Source organism: Esox lucius, chromosome 11 (genome assembly GCF_011004845.1).
Source record: "Esox lucius isolate fEsoLuc1 chromosome 11, fEsoLuc1.pri, whole genome shotgun sequence".
In the NCBI taxonomy this organism is placed as follows: Eukaryota; Metazoa; Chordata; class Actinopteri; order Esociformes; family Esocidae; genus Esox; species Esox lucius.
The window spans coordinates 36,863,659-36,883,660 of NC_047579.1; the positions used below are offsets into that span (position 1 = coordinate 36,863,659).

At 40.6% G+C, this 20,002-nt stretch overlaps 1 protein-coding gene across 2 annotated transcripts; it reads left to right on the top strand.

The window, feature by feature from the left end:
• The first annotated feature begins 273 nt into the window (after positions 1-273).
• On the top strand, positions 274-19,985 carry LOC117595242 (nuclear body protein SP140-like protein). Of its 2 annotated transcripts, XM_034295211.1 has the most exons (15): positions 274-898; positions 8,679-8,853; positions 9,035-9,256; positions 10,402-10,521; positions 12,748-12,881; positions 13,825-13,872; positions 14,302-14,350; positions 14,434-14,637; positions 16,300-16,439; positions 16,537-16,605; positions 16,780-16,907; positions 17,407-17,524; positions 17,845-17,919; positions 18,290-18,433; positions 19,110-19,985. In XM_034295211.1, the coding sequence occupies exons 1-15, from the start codon at positions 707-709 to the stop codon at positions 19,188-19,190; spliced, it is 1,899 nt and encodes a 632-aa protein (XP_034151102.1). In that variant the 5' UTR covers positions 274-706; the 3' UTR covers positions 19,191-19,985. The 2 variants fall into 2 exon arrangements, with proteins under 2 accessions (XP_034151102.1, XP_034151103.1); XM_034295212.1 differs by lacking the exon at positions 10,402-10,521 and having other exon boundaries at positions 277-898.
• Positions 19,986-20,002: the final 17 nt, after the last annotated feature.

Below are 20,002 nucleotides of genomic sequence, written 5' to 3' on the forward strand. Positions count from 1 at the left end.
TGTTTCAGGTGTTGGGCAACTACAAGCCACTTGCCCCATGTTACCCTATGTCTTCAGGCTTTCACCAGCCTGATCGTCGTTTTCTTTTTGTAATGGAAAACACCATGTATGATTTCTTACAATTTAGTTTTATATACTTGTTATTTTTTGTTCTTGTGTTTTTTTTTTACCCTTTCCCTTTCAATTGTTTTTACAGTGTTATTTTCAGGTGCTGTAATGTTTAAATGTTTATCTGAAATGTTCAGGACCCATACATTATGATATATGGAATTACAAATTAAATTGTATTGAACATTGCTTAGTACGGTGGATTGATAGTATACATGTTGTATGTGATGTTATGTGTCGTATTACCACAAACAAAACTGAAAGTGAACTGATTTTGTTACACCAGACAGGCGATATTTCTGGGGAAATGATGCAGAATTCCGGTTCTCAATAATAGTTTCACTTTCCCTTTCCATGTTTGAAAATCTTTTAAACAGATTCAAGTGCGAACTATAAATTACAGCTTCATAGCCGCACGTATACCCGCAGGCTGCGATCGCTTTGTTACAATAAATACATCTTACCTTGGACCATATTGATTCTATTTCACTACAATCCTTAAATTGAACTTTAATCTATGATTACAAGCTACGTTATGATCCAGTAATAACCGTCTGCATATGTGACTATTTTTGCAACAGCAATAACTAAAATCTAAATGGAAAAATTATTTGCGCAAATGGACCAGGCAGATTTTTTGACAGATCAGGACCCGTTGGAGTCTCTAAATCAAGAGAAATTACTTCACTTTTTCCACAGTAGAAGGAAACAGATGTCCTGCATGGAACGCCCGGACACCTTCCTAAACCAGCTCCGAGTCGACGAACTAATTCCGGAAGAAATGTACCAGGTTTGAGCCGGTAGACAGCCAGAAGCATTCAACCAGACTTACATAAAATTCAACCCTGACCAAAGACACAGCATCTTACACAGAACGTATTTCTTACGTGACGTAGGCTATTCTATAGTGCCCGCATTTGATTTACTGTTCTGTTATTACTGGTCATCTTGAGCAATAGAGCAGAGGTGTCATAACGGTTCCATGGAGTTCCGAGTGTCTGCGGGTTTTCACTCTCACCTTGTACTTCATTGATTAGGTCACCACTTGGTTCGTTTCTACCCTCACCTGGTTGTTTAGGTCTGAACTGGGAACCAATTTATAGGAAAAAACTAAAACCTGCAGATCAGTGGCGTAGGCATAAATTGTTGTTTGGCTGGGCATGAGTAAAGATGGCTGGGCCCAAAAACTAAGTACAGCAAAACTAACAGACATATTTAGTTTAAATCTGACCAAAAAACAACAAAAATCCACTGACAAACAAGACCGTTTTATTAAGTGGAGACCATAGGGAGGGCAGCGCAGCAACAGCGTTGACAAAAACACGCATCCTTTCCGAGTACAACCACGACCAAAAACATGAAACAAATGCCCAACATGTACATATCACTTACAGGCTACATATTCTTTGAGGAAAGGAGGAATCGAGAGAGAACGATAAATTAGAGAATACAGGAACCATAAAAAGCGCATTATAAAGGTCAGAAATTATACTGTACCCGGCGTGTTCCGTCTGACAGCCACAACATTGGCAAACGCCAATATTAAATTATAAATACTATCACGAGAGGCATGAATACATTCACTCACTTGAAACATCGAACAAATAAACCTGGCCTACAAAAGCAGGCACCATCATAATAATAAAACGACGGCAACGAAAGCGGTCGCTTACTTAGTATCGAATGACATCATGATGCTAAATCGTACATATTCAGGCTTAGCTAGTTCCACAGCACAAGGCGTAACCTGAACAATCCAGGGTAATGTAACCAAAGACAGAAAAAAGCTGCAGCCAAAGACGTTTAACACAATATCATTATCAAGAAAATGTCCTGTGAATGCAAATAATTATTTGCATTCATTTTTAATACATTTGTTTTCGCCCTTTCAAAATATTTTATTTCCAATACATATATTTATGATCTCAATACTTTTTAGTTGATTATTTTTTTTCAATATTAATTATTTTATTTGCAATATTAATACTTCTGTTTTGTTCTTATTGAAACAAAAGTAACTCCATACCCGTCCCCCCTGGGATTTGCTCCTTGGTCGAACTGTATTACAGCCAAGAAAATTGCCTGTACCACTTCTATGAGAAACTACGTTATTTTCCATTTATCATTGTACTGGGGAGCACTCAGAATTGTGGTTGTGTTGGCGGTTCGTCTACTGCAGACAAATCCGGAGGTGGTGCAGAGTGATGGTTATCCTGGGCTGTCAGGTCCCTGAACAACCGAAGCAGGAGCTTGGTCCGCATTGTCGGCAGTAAGTCAGACTTGTTCCCTGTGCATGTTGGACTCCGGCAGGGCTGCCCTTTGTCACCGGTTCTGTTCATAATTTTTATGGACAGAATTTCTAGGCGCAGCCAGGGGCCGGAGGGTGTCAGGTTTGGGGACCACACGATTTCGTCTCTGCTCTTTGCGGATGATGTTGTCGTGTTGGCCCCTTCAAGCCAGGACATTCAGCATGCACTTGGACGGTTTGCAGCCGAGTGTGAAGCGGTGGGGATGAGAATCAGTACCTCCAAATCCGAGGCCATGGTCCTCAGTTGTGAAAAGGGTGGCTTGCCCACTTCAGATTGGTGGAGAGTGCCTGCCTCAATTGGAGGTGTTTAAGTATCTAGTGGTCCTGTTCACGAGTGAGGGAAGGATGGAACGGGAGATTGACAGACGGATCGGTGCAGCTTCTGCAGTAATGCGGTCGATGTATCGGTCTGTCGTGGCGAAGAAAGAGCTGAGCCGCAAGGCGAAGCTCTCGATTTACCAGTCAATCTACGTTCCTACTCTCACCTATGGTCATGAGCTTTGGGTCATGACCGAAAGGACAAGATCCCGGATACAGGCGGCCGAAATGAGCTTTCTCCGCAAGGTGGCTGGGCGATCCCTTAGAGATAAGGTGAGAAGCTCGGTCACCCGGTAGGAGCTCAGAGTAGAGCCGTCTGGGCATCCCTGCTTAGACTGCTGCCCCCGCGACCCGGCCCCGGATACGCGGAAGATGATGGATGGAATCTCAGTGATTGTACAGAAATCAGGGGCGGAGCCAGCTGATATAAACATACGGGGCTTAGCCCAAAACTAGGGGGTTCTGGGGGCATGCTCCCCCGCTGGAGATTTCCCCCCCAATTATGTCAGCTAAATGCACAATTTATCAGGTTGTTTAAAATAATAGAATGCCTAAAATTCTATACACAATCTGGGAAAATGATGATAGTTACTCAGTAAAAAAACAAATAAATAAAAAATCACCCAGTAGAGCCTACAACCTATTTTGTATTTAATTGTTCGCCAGCTGTAGTGAATCCAAAACACCAAACATTTTAAGGATGACTAATTTTTACCCCTGGCAACTAAAAACAGGCAACCATTATCTGACCATTTTTAAGTTAGCCTACATAGGTAAAATTGTAATTTGGTGTAAACATCATTACTAATCTTAAGAGTTCTGTTCTGTTTAGTTTGTGCCTAGCTGATAAATTTGCTACATCAGAATCCATGAAATGGAAAAAAGAACAATTGAAGCTTTAACTGCACAACAAGGTTTATCATGTATTTTTAAACAATACACAAGTAATAATAATGTAATATAATAAAACAATAAAAATATGTTTTAATAAGACCTGTGACCTGTGTCTTATTATTAAATATGTATACTTTTTGTTCAGAATTTCTGCATTAAATACAGATGATAGTGTAATATGTTACAGTAAAATAATGATGCGCTGTCCAAAAAGCTTACATATAAAATTGTGGACAGTGATATTCATTTAATTAGCAATACTCTGCTGCTACTATTTATTCATTATTACTGTTCACCATAACAGTTCCTTTAATTATGTAAATACTAATACATTTATTACATTATTACAGGCACATCTCAAACATTTTGTTGGTATATCATTGTGCTGCACCACCAGAACCAGAATGAGAGATGAAATAATTTTTTTAGTTTTGAGTTGATTAGCTGATTAGAGATCTTGTCAGGTCGTATAAAAAAGTATTTGTCCTAAAATTCTAATACATTTGTACTGGAATTTTGATTTACTTGAGCTGTAAGCCCTTATCATCAAGATTAAAACAATAAAAGGCTTGAAATATTTTACTTTTATGTAATGAATGTAGAATATATTAAAGATTTACTTTTTTCATTAAAGTATGGGGGGGGGGGGGGGTGGAAATCACTTTTCCAGTGATATTGATGCATCTGTACTTGGGATTGTTGTCATCAGGAGGAGGAAATAAACTTTCTCATGTCTTTCTGATCTTCTTTATCACTATATTTCTCAATTAGTCTCTCTTCTTATCCCACTAATGTGCCGAGATTAGCTGTAAAACATGCCCTGAGATTGCTTTTGATACAAGCTGTGTGTTTTGGTTTTACGAGTGAGGTCTGTTACTAGTGTTCCTGTTTCGTATAAAAAACTTTGTTATATCCATAACTTCAGCCGGTTAGCCAGTAAGCTTGCAACACTGATGAAACATACAACATGACAACATGCATGACAACAGCCCGCCAGCCCCTGATGACAAGTTAACGACGAAGAAGAAGATTTATATTCTTCTTCGCTAGTTTTTATTGGCAGTTGGCAAACAAGCTGATTGATGCGGGATGCATTACCGTCCGCCACCACGCACAGTAATAGAGCTTTTGTTTTATTTTTTGCCACTCCAGTCAGAAAGACTGAGAGGAAATGAAACAAAGTTGAAGTTATTTTAAAAAACCTAAAAGATTCGGGGCTTTTGATAAAACATTCGGGGCCCAATTAGCCACCCCTGCTCCACCGCTGACAGAAATGTATCTTTCAAAACAACCATTTTTTTAATAGCTCACTATCCATGAGCTAGAGATCTACAAACAAGTGTGTTGTGTTCTTTTCCCTCTACTCTCAATTAATACATTTGCCGTATTTTATTATAGTATAGCTTTTACAGTCAAAACTGTTTTTATTTTAGCCTTTCTGAGAGAAATGCATTATGTTGTTCAAAGTGAAACACTATTTTGTTGCTTCAGTCTAAGTTATTGTCTAGAGACAGTTAGTTGTGGGCTGGGGGTGATAGTTTGACTGTCCTGTATTTCACCCTATCCAATCTGGTCACCCTACCACACAGGGATTATGGATTTGGAAGGACGAGTAATGGCCTTACCAAGGTCGTTAAAATATGTCATAAATGCATTTTAACATTACAGTTGGGTTAAAGTTAGGTATCACTGCACTGGGTTTAAGGATAGGGTTAAGGTTAGGTATCACACCACTGGGGTTAAGATTAGGGTAAAGGATTAGGGTAAGGTTAGAAAACAAAAAAGGTTAGGTTAAGGTTTGGTTAGGGTTAGGTGTCACAGCACTGGGGTTACGGTTAGGGTTTGGGTTAGAAAGAAAATCACTTTTAACACATTGACCTTGTAACACCACTACTCGCTGCCTGTATCAGGAAGTTCCTATTTTGAGCAGTATCTTGTGCACCTGTCTGTAGAGCTGAAGGACCTGGGTTTGAAACACAGCCTGCCAATTGCAATTTCTTTTTCTGGATTATTAATATAGCAATACTTCACCTAACCTAATATATCTTGCGAAATCAGCTGTCAAATGTTTACATAAAATAGTCTTCCTATTCCCAGAGACCTGGTTGGTTCACAAGATTATTTATATAGCAGAATTCATACATCGAAGCAATTCAATGTGCTTTACAAAGAAAAATATATGAAAGTACAATAACATAAAAACAAATACTCAAATGAAAACATCAAAACAAATGAATACATCATAATAATAAAAAAGACAATAAGAAAACCTATACAGATTAAAAATGGGATAAAAACATAGGAAGCTATGAGGCTAAACAGGTTACGTTTAAGTGCTCAGTCATAGGCACGTGAGAAGAGAAGTGTTTTTAATAAGTTTGCTATTGTTCGCACTACCTTGTTTAACGTTTCTCAGCATGGAATGAGTCACAGTGGCAATAGGTAAAACTTTATTAACTGCTATGGTTATGCAATCAACAGGCTCCACTATGCTAGCAGGCTGGCTAACAGCCTGCGGCTTGACCTGCACCCTATCTCATGGTGAGGCTATAGGAGTGAGACTCTTGTCAATGTTCCTAGATAAAAGAAGAGCACCACTCCAGCTAGTATGGAGTCTGTCACTCCTCAGCAGATCAGGCTTGGCCCTATTTCTGGGAGAGTCCCAAAAAGAGAGCCAGTTATCTACAAACTCTACCACCTGCGACGGGCAGAACTCTGTTTTCAGCCAGCAATTGAGTTGCGCAAGTCTGCTGTAGAGCTCGTCACTACCCCTAGCTGGGAGGGGGCAGAGACAATTACTCGATGCCGACACATCTTTCTAGCTAGTTTACACGCTGATGCTATGTTCTGCTACGTAACCTCTGACTGTTTCATCATAAACGTCGTTTGAATAACAATATCTCTGTACTTTCTATACTTGCCAGTTTTAGACTTCGCTAGCACCAACCCCAGATTTGCGGCTACGTCGGTGGCTCTGCCCCCCGGTAAATCAGCCGGCTGATTCTTTAGTCAAATACTGCGGGTAATGGAATCGCCGATGACTAAAGTTTTCAGTTTTTCCGTACCACCGGTAGAACATGCCTGCCGATTATTCCCCTCCAAAGACGGCTCAGATCTTGACTCCGACTCCAGTGGGGAAAACCTATTGAAAATATCAGTTGGCTCTGGCAACGACTCAGGTTTAACTGGTCGACGGCATTTCTTCCCAGTGACCAAGAGAAAGTTCATGCCAGGCTGCAAGAGCTGTGCCGGGGGGCTAACATGACTATCGTTTCTTCCTGGTGGCACAGACGCAGTTAGTAACATAATCCTTGCGATAGTTCTCCTTGTTGTAGATACAACAATTACAGTGATAAGGCATAGTAATGATAATTAGCGTCGGGTTTTCAGGGTTGAGTAGTTCCGTTAATTATGTCCAAAAAGAGTTTGGTAAAAGGTCAGTAGATAAAAAGTATTGAGTTGGTAAAACTCTTGAAGTAGAATTTGACAAATTAGTTTATATAGAGTAAATTTGAAAAAGTTTGGCAGGTAGCCAGGTAGGTAACAGCAGGCAGCGTACAGCACGTCAAAAATCTCACAATACAATGCAAATCTACCACACACACTCACGTGGTTGACTTTCTCAAGGAGGTGTGTAGGCTCTAACCAGAAGTAGAATACTGTACTATATTGTATAAATGTAAGTTGAACAGCAATTTTATTTTCAGATTTATACCGCAACATTTACGCATTTACCGTGACACATTTCTTGCTGAAGCTGAAATGCACACGGGGATCATTCTTTGCGCGCTCTCAGAATTTTGACATGAAAAGAGGAGTTCTGCACTTTGAGGTTCGTAAGTGAAAACCGGTGAAAACTCCACGAGCAAGAGAGTGTAGGAAATCTAATGGAAATACCCTATTTCCAGAAGAAGATTAATTCTCCACAATTGTGTAAAGTTTCCTGATGTACACTCAAGTTCAAAGTTTATTTATCAAATGCATCAAATGACACAGCCTCATCCTGCACAATTACATTTTTGTGACATGGCACACAACAACTACGAAGTAAGAATGAAGAAATATGAAAAGCTAAAATGTATCAATAATATACTTAAAAATATAAACTAGCAGCAATTTTAAAAAGAGTGGGATGGGGAATATGTACAATATGGGTATTGAACATTATAAATACAATATGAGTGTAACATCCCTATGAATGGTACTGTACATACAAAATAATATTCTCATGTACAGTACATTAAATGTACATGGAAAGACTTCAGAGCATTTGGAATGTTCAGTATGATCATATGTTGCTGGTTGAGGAGCCTTATGGCCTGAAGTGGAAAAGAATTGTGAGTCTGAAAGTGTGTCTACCAGACTACAGCTGTGTGAACAGACCATAGCCTGGGTGGCTGGGATCTTTTATGATGTTCCGTGCTTTCCTCAATCATCGTGTTTGGTAGATGCCTTGCACAGAGGGGAGATGGCAGTTGATGAAGCGCTCCACAGACTTCACCCTCTGGAGGGCCTTGCGATCAGCAGCGGAGCAGCTGCCGTACCAGGCAGTAATGCAGCCTGAGAGGATGCTCTCAATGGTGCACCTGTAGAAGTTGGTGAGAGTTTTTACAGACATGCCCAACTTGAGTCTCCTCAGGAAGTAAAATAGTTTTTGTGCAGTTTTCACTGCAGACCTTGCTTGCCTGGAATAAGTGAGGTACAACGGTGTTGCACTTCTATGAGCTGTTATTCTTTTTGCATTTATAATTTTGTTCAGTGTATAATAAAATGCGGAAAACGTAATCCTTTTTACTGTTGTCTTTAAGGACACAAATAAAGAATGTTTTCTTCTACAAGAGCAGTGAAACGTAGGCTAAAATGACAACAAAAGAAAGGGCAGGTTGCAGCAATGGAGAACAGAGTGTGTGTGCATTCACAAGTAGTTGGGTAAGATTCTGGCAGGGGGTCGGTTTTCGGCACAGCACCGGATTCAAAACACCCCGTTTGATGCAGCTAAATGCACCAATCAGAGGCACTTATATGTTTTTTTATTTGACCTCTTCTTCAGAAGCTGAAGTGGATAAAGAGTAAGGAGCAGAGGGAGAAGGGTTTGTACGACATGCTGAACTGGTTGGAGGAAAAGAGATCTGACTGCATCCAGCTCTTCTGGCGCTGTGTGTTTAAGGACCACCTCCTTCAACAGTACCCCATGCTACGCCTGCTTCGTAATAGCCTGCTGGACGGTCAGTGGGTCTTTTCTTTGGTTGTATTAACTGTTTCTAACATTATTTGTATTTCTCCAGTAGTTTCTGGTAGCATTTTGGTTTGCTTTGGAAGTCAGAAGAGCTGTTGCTTCGATTGTTGCTACTAATTTCATTACTTACCCAGAGTTTCAAGCTAAATTTTCTGACATCTCTGCCAAAGGTAAGGAAAGCTCACCTCATGCACATACTGAGGAGGAGGATGAGAAAGGGAACAAGAGGAAGATTTCGGAGGAAGGAGAAGACGATGGGGAGGAGAAAAAGACAGTAAAGAAAAAGAGAGAAATGAGAAAGGGAAAGGAGAGTAGTGAGGAAGAGGAGCAGCCCAGCACATCCACCCAGTCCACACCCAGTCAGAAGAAGGATGTCCACAAACCTGTCTTCAGTGAGTCCCAGGATTCACACTGACTAGGGGGGCAAGAGGTGGCCTTGACGGGCAAAGTCTAAAGTCCCCCAGTAACTTCAAATATACATCATCTTCAATAAATAATTAATTAATTTACATATTTATTTTAAATAAAATATTATTTTCACTAAAGTCACATTGGCCCTCATTTATCATTCTTGCGTAGAAACGGGCGTATATGTTGGCGTAAGATTTTGCTTACACTCCTCTCACCGCCTGATTTATGAAGCTGTGCGTACCTTTAAAATCCAGGTGTACGCAATACCTGCCCTTGATAAATGCAGAGGCTGAAAACGATCGTCATTAGAATAACACGCCCCATTATATTCAAGTCTCCGCTTCCCCCACGCCCTCATTTTACGCCATGGACACACGGAAGACGGTAAAAAGGAGAAACTTCTCTGACGTGGAGATTGAGACAATCGCCAGGGAGGTAGAAAGAAATAAAATTATTTTATTTGGCAGTTTAAAAAGCGGAATAAAAGATGATGTGATGTGGAGTACCATTCATTCACATTAATAATTGCATGACAATTTGTAATATTAGTCTTATTATTTTATGATATTTATTATTAATTACGTTTATTGTTATTTAGAAGAAGAATGTCGTTATTATTATTTCTATTATGATTATTTAAAAGAAGAAGAATGTCATTTTTATTATTTTGTCAGTCTGAATTATATTTTGGTCATTAAAAGCCTTTTATTATTGAACCCAGTCTGTGCGCAACTGCCGGGCCTAACCCTGAAACGTCATGTAAAGCGCACAGGCTCGCATCTGAAGGAATACATATACATCAAATGCTTTGGTAAAGTCACACAAATTAAACATGTTGCACAAAAATAAACACTGAAGTTTGTAATTATTATGTTGTTAATATATCATATCTTTTAGTTTGTCAGTGCGTTAGGATTTTTTTTTCTGCGAATTACCTCACTAACTCAAAACGTGCGTACACCACCTCCTGAGCTGGCGTAGGATTTGAGAGTGCCGTACGCCAACGTCCATATTGATAAATCTCAAAGTCACCGTGGTTTTGGGTGTACGCCAGGTGTACGCTGGAAATTTGGTGTATGCACTTTTGATAAATGAGGGCCATTGTCTCCAATGTGTCCTGATGCAGGTTCTCCTCTCAAGAATGGGGAGACAGCTGACATCTGGACTTGGCCCTTCTATAAGATCCAGCTACCAGTCACCTGCAGGGATAAGAAGGCCACACTCTACCGGGACAAGCTGGCCAGAGGTGGGAGCTTAACAGATTCTGTTAACCATGTCTGAGACCTAGTGGAAAGACCAGCATGTTTGCATTGTTGCTATGATTTGCAGTTATATGTACACTCACCTAAAGGATTATTAGGAACACCTGTTCAATTTCTCATTAATGCAATTATCTAATCAACCAATCACATGGCAGTTGCTTCAATGCATTTAGGGGTGTGGTCCTGGTCAAGACAATCTCCTGAACTCCAAACTGAATGTCAGAATGGGAAAGAAAGGTGTTTTAAGCAATTTTGAGCGTGGCATGGTTGTTGGTGCCAGACGGGCCGGTCTGAGTATTTCACAATCTGCTCAGTTACTGGGATTTTCACGCACAACCATTTCTAGGGTTTACAAAGAATGGTGTGAAAAGGGAAAAACATCCAGTATGCGGCAGTCCTGTGGGCGAAAATGCCTTGTTGATGCTAGAGGTCAGAGGAGAATGGGCCGACTGATTCAAGCTGATAGAAGAGCAACTTTGACTGAAATAACCACTCTTTACAACCGAGGTATGCAGCAAAGCATTTGTGAAGCCACAACACGCACAACCTTGAGGCGGATGGGCTACAACAGCAGAAGACCCCACCGGGTACCACTCATCTCCACTACAAATAGGAAAAAGAGGCTACAATTGGCATGAGCTCACCAAAATTGGACAGTTGAAGACTGGAAGAATGTTGCCTGGTCTGATGAGTCTCGATTTCTGTTGAGACATTCAGATGGTAGAGTCAGAATTTGGCGTAAACAGAATGAGAACATGGATCCATCATGCCTTGTTACCACTGTGCAGGCTGGTGGAGGTGGTGTAATGGTGTGGGGAATGTTTTCTTGGCACACTTTAGGCCCCTTAGTGCCAATTGGGCATTGTTTAAATGCCACGGCCTACCTGAGCATTGTTTCTGACCATGTCCATCCCTTTATGACCACCATGTACCCATCCTCTGATAGCTACTTCCAGCAGGATAATGCACCATGTCACAAAGCTTGAATCATTTCAAATTGGTTTCTTGAACATGACAATGAGTTCACTGTACTGAAATGGCCCCCACAGTCACCAGATCTCAACCCAATAGAGCATCTTTGGAATGTGGTGGAACGGGAGCTTCGTGCCCTGGATGTGCATCCCACAAATCTCCATCAACTGCAAGTTGCTATCCTATCAATATGGGCCAACATTTCTAAAGAATGCTTTCAGCACCTTGTTGAATCAATGCCACATAGAATTAAGGCAGTTCTGATGGCGAAAGGGGGTCAAACACAGTATTAGTATGGTGTTCCTAATAATCCTTTAGGTGAGTGTATGTTTTGGTCAACAACGGGGAAGTTACTGCTTCCTACAACAACACAAAACATGTGCATTATGAGGAGAACAATGATTCAGGTGAAAAACAAGTTTAACTTAAGTCTTTTAACAAATGCTGTTATCTTCAGTGTTCATTGTTAACTCACACTGGACGTTGGACAGAATTGCATGTTTCTGCTCACAAGACATTCACTCTGTGCCCTCAGAAATGATCAGAATCAGATGGTGGATGTCAGGATGGACTCAGAATGCACCTTCATAGTCTTTAGCAGGTTGAAATTTTTCAACAAGTACATCCTCTGCTGAGCTTTCTTTGTTAGCGAGGTGATGTTCAGCTTCAACTTGAGGTCCTGGGCGACCTCAAGTGTGGGGGGGGGGGGTTATCAGAGTGGCAGCTGGAATCGTCCGGTATCGTCTTGATCTGCAACACAACCAGGAGGACTCTGGACAGGGACAGCATCAAGTCTCCTAAAGTCCACTATCATCTCCATTGTCTTTAGGGCGTTGAGTTCTAAAGACAGTGGAGTTGTTCTGACTTCACCAAGACACCTATTAATCTCCCACCTGTAGCTGGACTCATTTCCATCAGAAATAAGTCAGATGAGGGTGGTGTCATCTGCATACTTCAGGAGCTTGACAGAGTGGTGACTGGAGGTGCAGCTGTAGGTGTACAGGGTAGGTGGGACTGGACGCATCCTTGAGGGGAGCCAGTGCTGATGGTCAGAGGGTCAGAACTGCTTCCCGAGCCTCATGTGCTACCTCCTATTGCTTTACTGCTCCACATCTATGCCCTTCGCACAACAGACTTAAAAAGTTGTAGTTTTTGCCAGGGTCTTAGATGGACCATGACGTGGTCTGAAAGACATTTCAATTTACTATTCTGACCTTCTCATTCATGGTCTGTTTAAGGGGAGGACTGCATTTGGGTAGATGATCAATGGTTCACCCCGGCTGACTTTGAGGAGTTTGGGGGGAAGAACAGACGTAAAAACTGGAAGACCAGTATCCGCTGTGAAGGGACCACTCTGGAAAAACTGATCCAGGTACAGTGTATAGACATGCAAACTGATCCAGGTACAACATACTGACATACAAACGGATCCTGGTACAGCATTCTGATATACAAACGGATCCTGGTACAGCATACTGATATACAAACGGATCCTGGTACAGCATACTGATATACAAACGGATCCTGGTACAGCATACAGACATGCAGTAGTCTACATAAGGTCAGTGGTATTCAAAATCATTCAGAGGAGACCCGTTTATTAACCTCTAGAGTAATTTGTAGTGTTCATTATTTGTATATCGTCCTGTACGATAAATCTGCACTCCAAACGCTTTTGTACGAAAAGCGCTTATTATTATTTATACAGAATATTGTCTGTCCTGCTGATGCTACTTGAGGCTTTACGTCTGGATTTTTTAGTAGATCCAACCCCTCAGCTTGATTATAGCTGCACATTGGTTGATCAGGCTTCATGTTTAGACTAAGACACTCCAGAGTGAGGTGCAGTGGATGAGTGCTAATTTTTTCAGACGGTTTTTACTGGTCCATGTGGGAAGGACCCAGTGTCTTAAGCTAAACAGTTAGCCTGTCAAACTCAAGGGCAGCTGTAAGAAAGGATAGGCTTGGACCAGCTGGCTAGGGATGCAAATGGGTACATAAGTCTACATAGGACTACATAGGACTGTATTATGTTAACACTGGATGGAGGTATGTCATTCTGTGTAACAACATGTGGGCAAGACAACATCTACATTCAACCCAGCACTGTTAAAACAAAGGGCTCTGTAACATTCTAACTACAGTAGAATGCCAACTGAGCTGCCAACAACTTTAAGAAAACCACACCTGAGCATCAATGTATTTCTGTAAAGAAACTAACTGGATCTGTTTTACTTTGATGTGCCACCAAGTCATTGAATATTGGAAAGCAATGTCCTTGTGTCTTTCTATAACCTCTCCCATCACCGCCACAGGAAGGTCATTTAATTTCACCAAGTTTCAAAAGAAGAAAAGTTGGAAAGGTGAGACACCAATGTTTAAATATTCCAAATCTTCTAAATTAAAACATTTTTTGTCCATCTAGTGGTACAAAGGTATTTAAGCTTGATACATTGAGATCTTTATAAACATTTACTAACATAATTCAGTGTCAATTAAAATGTTCTTGTTTATAACTAATTCATTTGTATTCATTTTTTTTTTTTGTTCTTACCATTGTAGATGAAATCCATATTAGTCTAATTAGTCTGTGTGTAAACAGGCAGACAAATTCTCATGTTCATTTCACAAGTTGGTCTTTTGGCCCGTCAGATCAGCTCTGATGTGATTGGTCAAAACACCAATTAGTGGAGGAAAATATAATGATAGAGCTGCCTTTTCATTGGATTTAATCAGTCTCTGTAACTAATGTTATCTGAGTAACACTGATCTGTCCGTGTTGTCTCAACTAGTCCAAAAGAGAACTGTTTGCCTCCAACCAATCAGCGGCCTCAAGTACAGGTATGTACACCAATCACCATTCAATAGAACATTTCTGACAACATAAACATCTTAATTTGTCCTTTAATTTCTGTCTTTGTCAGATTCAGAATATGAGGATGTTCAGGACGAGGACAATGAAGAACTGGAAGTTGAACAGGAAAATGAAGGAGAAAGAGGAGAGCAGACGACTCCTGCTGGAGGAGGAACCAGTCCAGGAGGGAGTCAGGTTGTTCCGCAAAAGACTGTCTTCCAAGTCACCTGTGGGGTCATTGACGGGATGTTACACAAGGACCGCTTTGCATCAGGTATGTGGTATTTGAATCCTATTGATCTAATTACAAAAACACACTTGATTTGACTTGATGAGTTTACGTTACCACACACAGAAGATTTACTATTTTCTGCGAGCTGATATTAACACAACTGGGATGGTGTTAAAAAACGCAAACAACAATAGCCAACAGGTGATTTGATTTCACAGACCGGCCCTCATTCCAATAACGCTGGCTTGTATGCACTTCCCCACTAAGCCCATGACGATCATTTAGTCTGGTGATGCCTCTGCTTTCAACCTATTAGAAACATAACAAGACTGCATGGCTGTTGACATTTCTCAGAAGCTTTTGTAGGTACTGGACTCTGGTGTAAATAATGCATGTTGGCAACATTATTTCTCTGTCTTTGCATCAATTCACACGCTTTGAGCTTTCACCCATTGTCCTCTTTGAGTCAGTTTTCACTAGATACTTTTCTCCCATTGCCCCCTTTTTTCCGGACCGTGCAAACGAAAAGAGTGAATGTCTCTTATTGAGTGAGTGAGTGACTGACTACCTACCCCTTGTTAAATAGCGTAGTGGTTAGAGATGACATGCAAGGGACTGTGTTCGAGCCTCGCCACAGTCAAAACAAATGATACATTAGAATTTGTTCAGGATAGTCAAAACTTCGCTGGCTACAACTTTCACTAGCTACATTATAGTAAGCCTAAAATAAAATATTTTACAGTTATAATGCAACCATTTCTTGTGGATTTTCGAAGTACGCACCCATGCATGCTTTTTGGGGTAATATACAGTAGATCACAACTCCTTGTGCAGTAAAAGAGGAGGGGTTTCCATGATTCTCTCGTCCTTTCACTTGATGAAAATGTCAGTTATCGTCACCTATATTGATAGCTGTTGTATCAATGTCATTCTTGAATGAAAGAAAAACAAACTTTGTTGTGCAATAAAATTAAATTGCTTTGGCGCTGTAAAGTTCAACTTCAGTCTCGCTAGCAATTGCTCAATTCTTATGAGTAGTATTAAGTAGACACTCGTAAGCCTATTACTGTCTTATAAGCTGTTAAAACAGCCAGTGGCATAATTGTATGCACTTCCCCACTAAGCCCACAGCGATCAATAGTCTGGTGATGTCTTTGATTTCAACTTGTTAGAAACATATCAAACATAACAAACTATTGACATTTCTGGAAAGCTTTTGTAGGTACTGGACTCTGGGGTAAATAATGCATGTTGGCAACATTCTTTCTCTGACTTTTCCTCAATTCACACGCTTTGAACTTTCACCCAGTGCCCTCATTCAGCCAGTTTTCCCTAGAGATACCTTCATCCATTGTCCTCTTTCAGACAGTTTTCCCTAGAGATACCTTCATCCATTGTCCTCTTTCAGTCAGTTTTCACTAGAGATACTTTCTCCCATTGTCCCTTTTCATCTCTTATCCTTTGGTACACCCAACCGGACACTGTTCTTGTTGTAGCCAGGTAAAATAACACCTTAGTCACTTGTCCACAAATCATCAAGCCCTCTAGATTAATCAGGTGAGTTCCTCCAGGACGTAAACAAATACACGTCCTGACTTAGGGACATCAGCAAGTGGAGTTGAGAGACACTGATCCAATGTCACTGGTCAGAATCAGGTATATATTGGATTTACACTTGGGTACATGCCTTTTCTGTTTCCCCAGGGACTTGTGGGAAAAGTATCCGTACAGAGCAGAGCTGGATGTCCCCAGTGGAGTTTTTGAAGGGGGCTTCAGTCATGGCAGAGACCTCCTGGAAGAAAGACATCCTGTGTGATGGGAATCCTCTCAGTGTCCTCATCAAGGTATAGAGGGATAAAGATAAAGCCTTTAATATGATTTCTTTACTATGTTAAAATGTTTACTACTAATAGTAATGTCCTTGTTTGTTCCTCATGTCAGAGTAAGGTCTTGATAATTCACCCTCCATTGTGCAAGTGCAAGTTGTGCGATCCCACTGCCAAAGACTTGGTACGTTTCCCCCCTGACCCCTGGAACATTAGCAAACATCCAATTAAATGCTTCCGTTGAAATACAATTCTAGGATGTTTCTTTATAGAGGATAATTGTAAAGAAAGTGAGCTGTAGAGGAGGTTTTTAATTAACCAAGCCATTCTGACCTTCCTCTCTCCTCGGTCTGGGCAGCAAGAACAGGTTAACGATGATGACTGCTTCATCTGTAGGATCCAAGGCAGCTTGATTTGCTGTGATGAATGTCCACGCTCTTTCCATCAGGGATGTCACCTACCTAATGTAGAAGATGCATTGCTGGGGTTGGTTTGAAAAAAAGATTGAAAAAAATACTTTCTGGGTTCTTGATGAGAGACTGGGTGTGGTCCATTTGTTTTGTTTTATCTACATATCGTGTGTGTGTGTGTGTTGTTGCAAACATGTGCATATATAAAGATAAGCTGTATTTCGGTCACATCTTTGAATTACTTAAGAGTAATTTCTTAAATTGTAATAATACTTTCTGGGTTGTTGATGAGAGACTGGGAGAGGTCCATTTGTTTTGTATTGGGAAACCCATTTGTCTGCATATCGTGTGTGTTTGTGTGTGTGTGTTGTTGCACACATGTGCATATATAAAGATAGGCTGTATTTCTATCATGTATTTGAATTACTTTTGAGGATTTTCTTCAATTGTAATTCACTGTCCTGAACTACAATAAAAAAATGTAATGACCTATAATTTTGACTAGATAAATATATAATGGTTTGCCTATACCTGTGTAATTGTTTGCCCATACCTGTGTACATGTTTCAATACAGGAAGGATTTTCACTGGGTGTGCACATTCTGTATACTGAGAATGAGCCTGTTGTGGCGTCTCCCCAGTCTGAAAACTTACCAGGAGGTTCTGAACTACCGAACATCTGGCCGTCTTCTGGTGAGAAACAATATTAACTACTAGCATTGGGCCAAATGCCAATCAATTAATCGTCAAACTACAGCTCCGGAAAAAATTAAGAGCACCTTTTTATTTCCTTTCCAAAAAAGTTGAAAAGGAAAGTTTTGAGTGAGGAACACAAGAGTTCAATTTGCAGTGGTCTCTTAATTTTAACCCTTTTTTCCTCACTCAAAACCTTCCTATTCGACTTTTTCCAGAGCTGTATTTCTATCTACACGTCCGTCCATTATATATGTTACATTAAATAATTGTTTTACGAATTAAATGTAAGCCAGTTTGGGGTGTGTGTTGACTGACAGGAATGCCAGTACCTCCTGCTGTTTCTGTACCATGCAGACGAGGACTGCATCTTTGTAAAAGATCCTCGCGTCAATGTAAGTTTACTTTGGTCTGTTTATCTCTCTCTCTTTCACTCTCTCCCTCTTTCTCTTTCTCCAGTCATCTCTTCCTGCCACTCATTCTCTGTGTTTTATCACCTGTGTGCAGGTGTTCATAAGAACTACTCCAGATTGATTTTGTTATAAGACATTTGTCCAGGATGTCCATATATGCCTTCAGAACAGTCCACAAGGGACAAAAATATAGAAATGAATGCTAAGTACTGGGACTGAGCTCCTAGATTAAACCATCCAGGCCCGGCCCCCCCCAGTCCACAGTGCGGTGGAACAGCAAGCCTATTTGATGGTGATTCGTGTCAGTGTGTCAGCTTTAGACCGTCTCTCCATCTGTGTGTTTCACTGCCAGGTGAGGAACTACTCCAGCATGATAAAGACTCCAATGTGGCTGGATGGGGTGGTGGAGAAGCTGCAGAACAGTCAGTACCAGACGGTGAAGGCCTTTGTGGCCGACGTGTTGCTCATCTTCACCAACTGTGCCGCCTTCAACAGGGTGAGGTTGATATGTTGCCCCGTCTCATTTCCAGAATCACCTAAAAGCTGATAAACACTTTGAAGAACGGCTTGAATGTACACATTTCAAATGTTTCTCTTTGTAGTAACCCACAGTGGCGTCGTTAGGCCTGGGCGTCTGGGGCTATAGCCTCGGATCTCAAACGGAACAAAAAGAATAATAAGAAGAAAATAGCCCCTGATCTATTCATCTATAATTCCGATGGCGCATTATGGCCATGTGGACGTGTAGCCCGCTAGCGTGTACATCGAACTTTTCCACATGTACATTCAAAACCCTGTACTTTTTGTCCCGGGTGGGGTGGGAGGGTGGGCTGAGCCCTGGATGTATTGTGACGCCTCTGCTTACCCAGTACCTATGGTACGTTCGACCTTTTGTTTCGTTGGGAGGGGGTTGAGGCCCAGATTGAAACATTAGCCAGGAAAGCCCCTAGTCTTTAGTTCACACAAAACACTGGTTTAACTGATGAGTACTGTAATACTGTTTAAAGACATACCAGTCTCATCCATTTACATTAACATTTAAGTCCTTCAGCAAACTGTTTTCCAGAGTGCATACATTTTCAAAATGTTTCCTTAACAAAATCACATTAGGCTAATATTTTCTTGCTTGATTTGGACTGTTTTCTATTAATGGAAATGTTTTTATTCTGAAGGATAATTCAGAGTTCCGTGAGATGGGTGAAAGTCTGAAGGATCTGTTTGAGAGAGAGATCCGGAATGCATTCAGCATTTAGCAGCAGTGACCCAAAATGGACATCATGTGGAGCATTCGTACGCTGCTTACCGTTGCTTTCCTAAAAGACAATGTCCAGACTACCCTGGTCTTTGTTCACAGACTGGTACACCAGTTTGTACATCTCTTCCACGTATGTTCAGTGTTATTCATTATGGATCTTTCAGCCATTCATTTATTTTGTACTTGCTGTGAAACATTTGTTCACTGAAATCTAGAACGATGGTGATAATATTTCAAATCAAAGTATTAAGGGTCAAATCATACGGCAGGGTAGCCTAGTGTTCAGCTTCAGTAAACGGTAAAATGACCAATCTGTTGTTCTGTCCCTGAGCAAGGCAGTTATCCAAAATTCTTCTTAGGTTGGTGCAGAAGATGAGAATTAGTTCTTAGTCATACCTGCAGTACTTAGGCCCCTGAAAGTCAAACTAAGACAATGTTTTGGGTTAATATTTTAATAAAACAGATTTTTATATGTAGTAATACATGAACATAAAATACATACAAATAAAATACAAAACAAATAAACACTTACCAAATAAATGACTTCAGTTTGACTTTCAAGTGCCTAAGACTTTTTCACTGAACTGTACTGTTTAAAACAATTGGAACAAAGCATGTAGTGTCAAATCAAGCATTCATTGTTGCCCTCCTCTGAGGCCTGATTTTGTACCTGGCCACGGACATAAAACTGGAGAATTGGACACTTGATGTAATATGTTCTGATATTGACATACAATACAATTATTTGATGTGAATGTATTATGAAGCTATATATTTAGTCATTATCTTTATACTGCTTTTGGTGTTGTT

Coding starts and splice junctions, on each gene's coding strand:
- LOC117595242 (XM_034295211.1), top strand. CDS start 707: ATGGAAAAATTATTTGCGCAAATGGACCAGGCAGATTTTTTGACAGAT. Junction 14,351..14,433: donor ATCAGCGGCCTCAAGTACAG/GTATGTACACCA, acceptor TGTCTTTGTCAG/ATTCAGAATATGAGGATGTT. Junction 16,440..16,536: donor CTCTCAGTGTCCTCATCAAG/GTATAGAGGGAT, acceptor TCCTCATGTCAG/AGTAAGGTCTTGATAATTCA.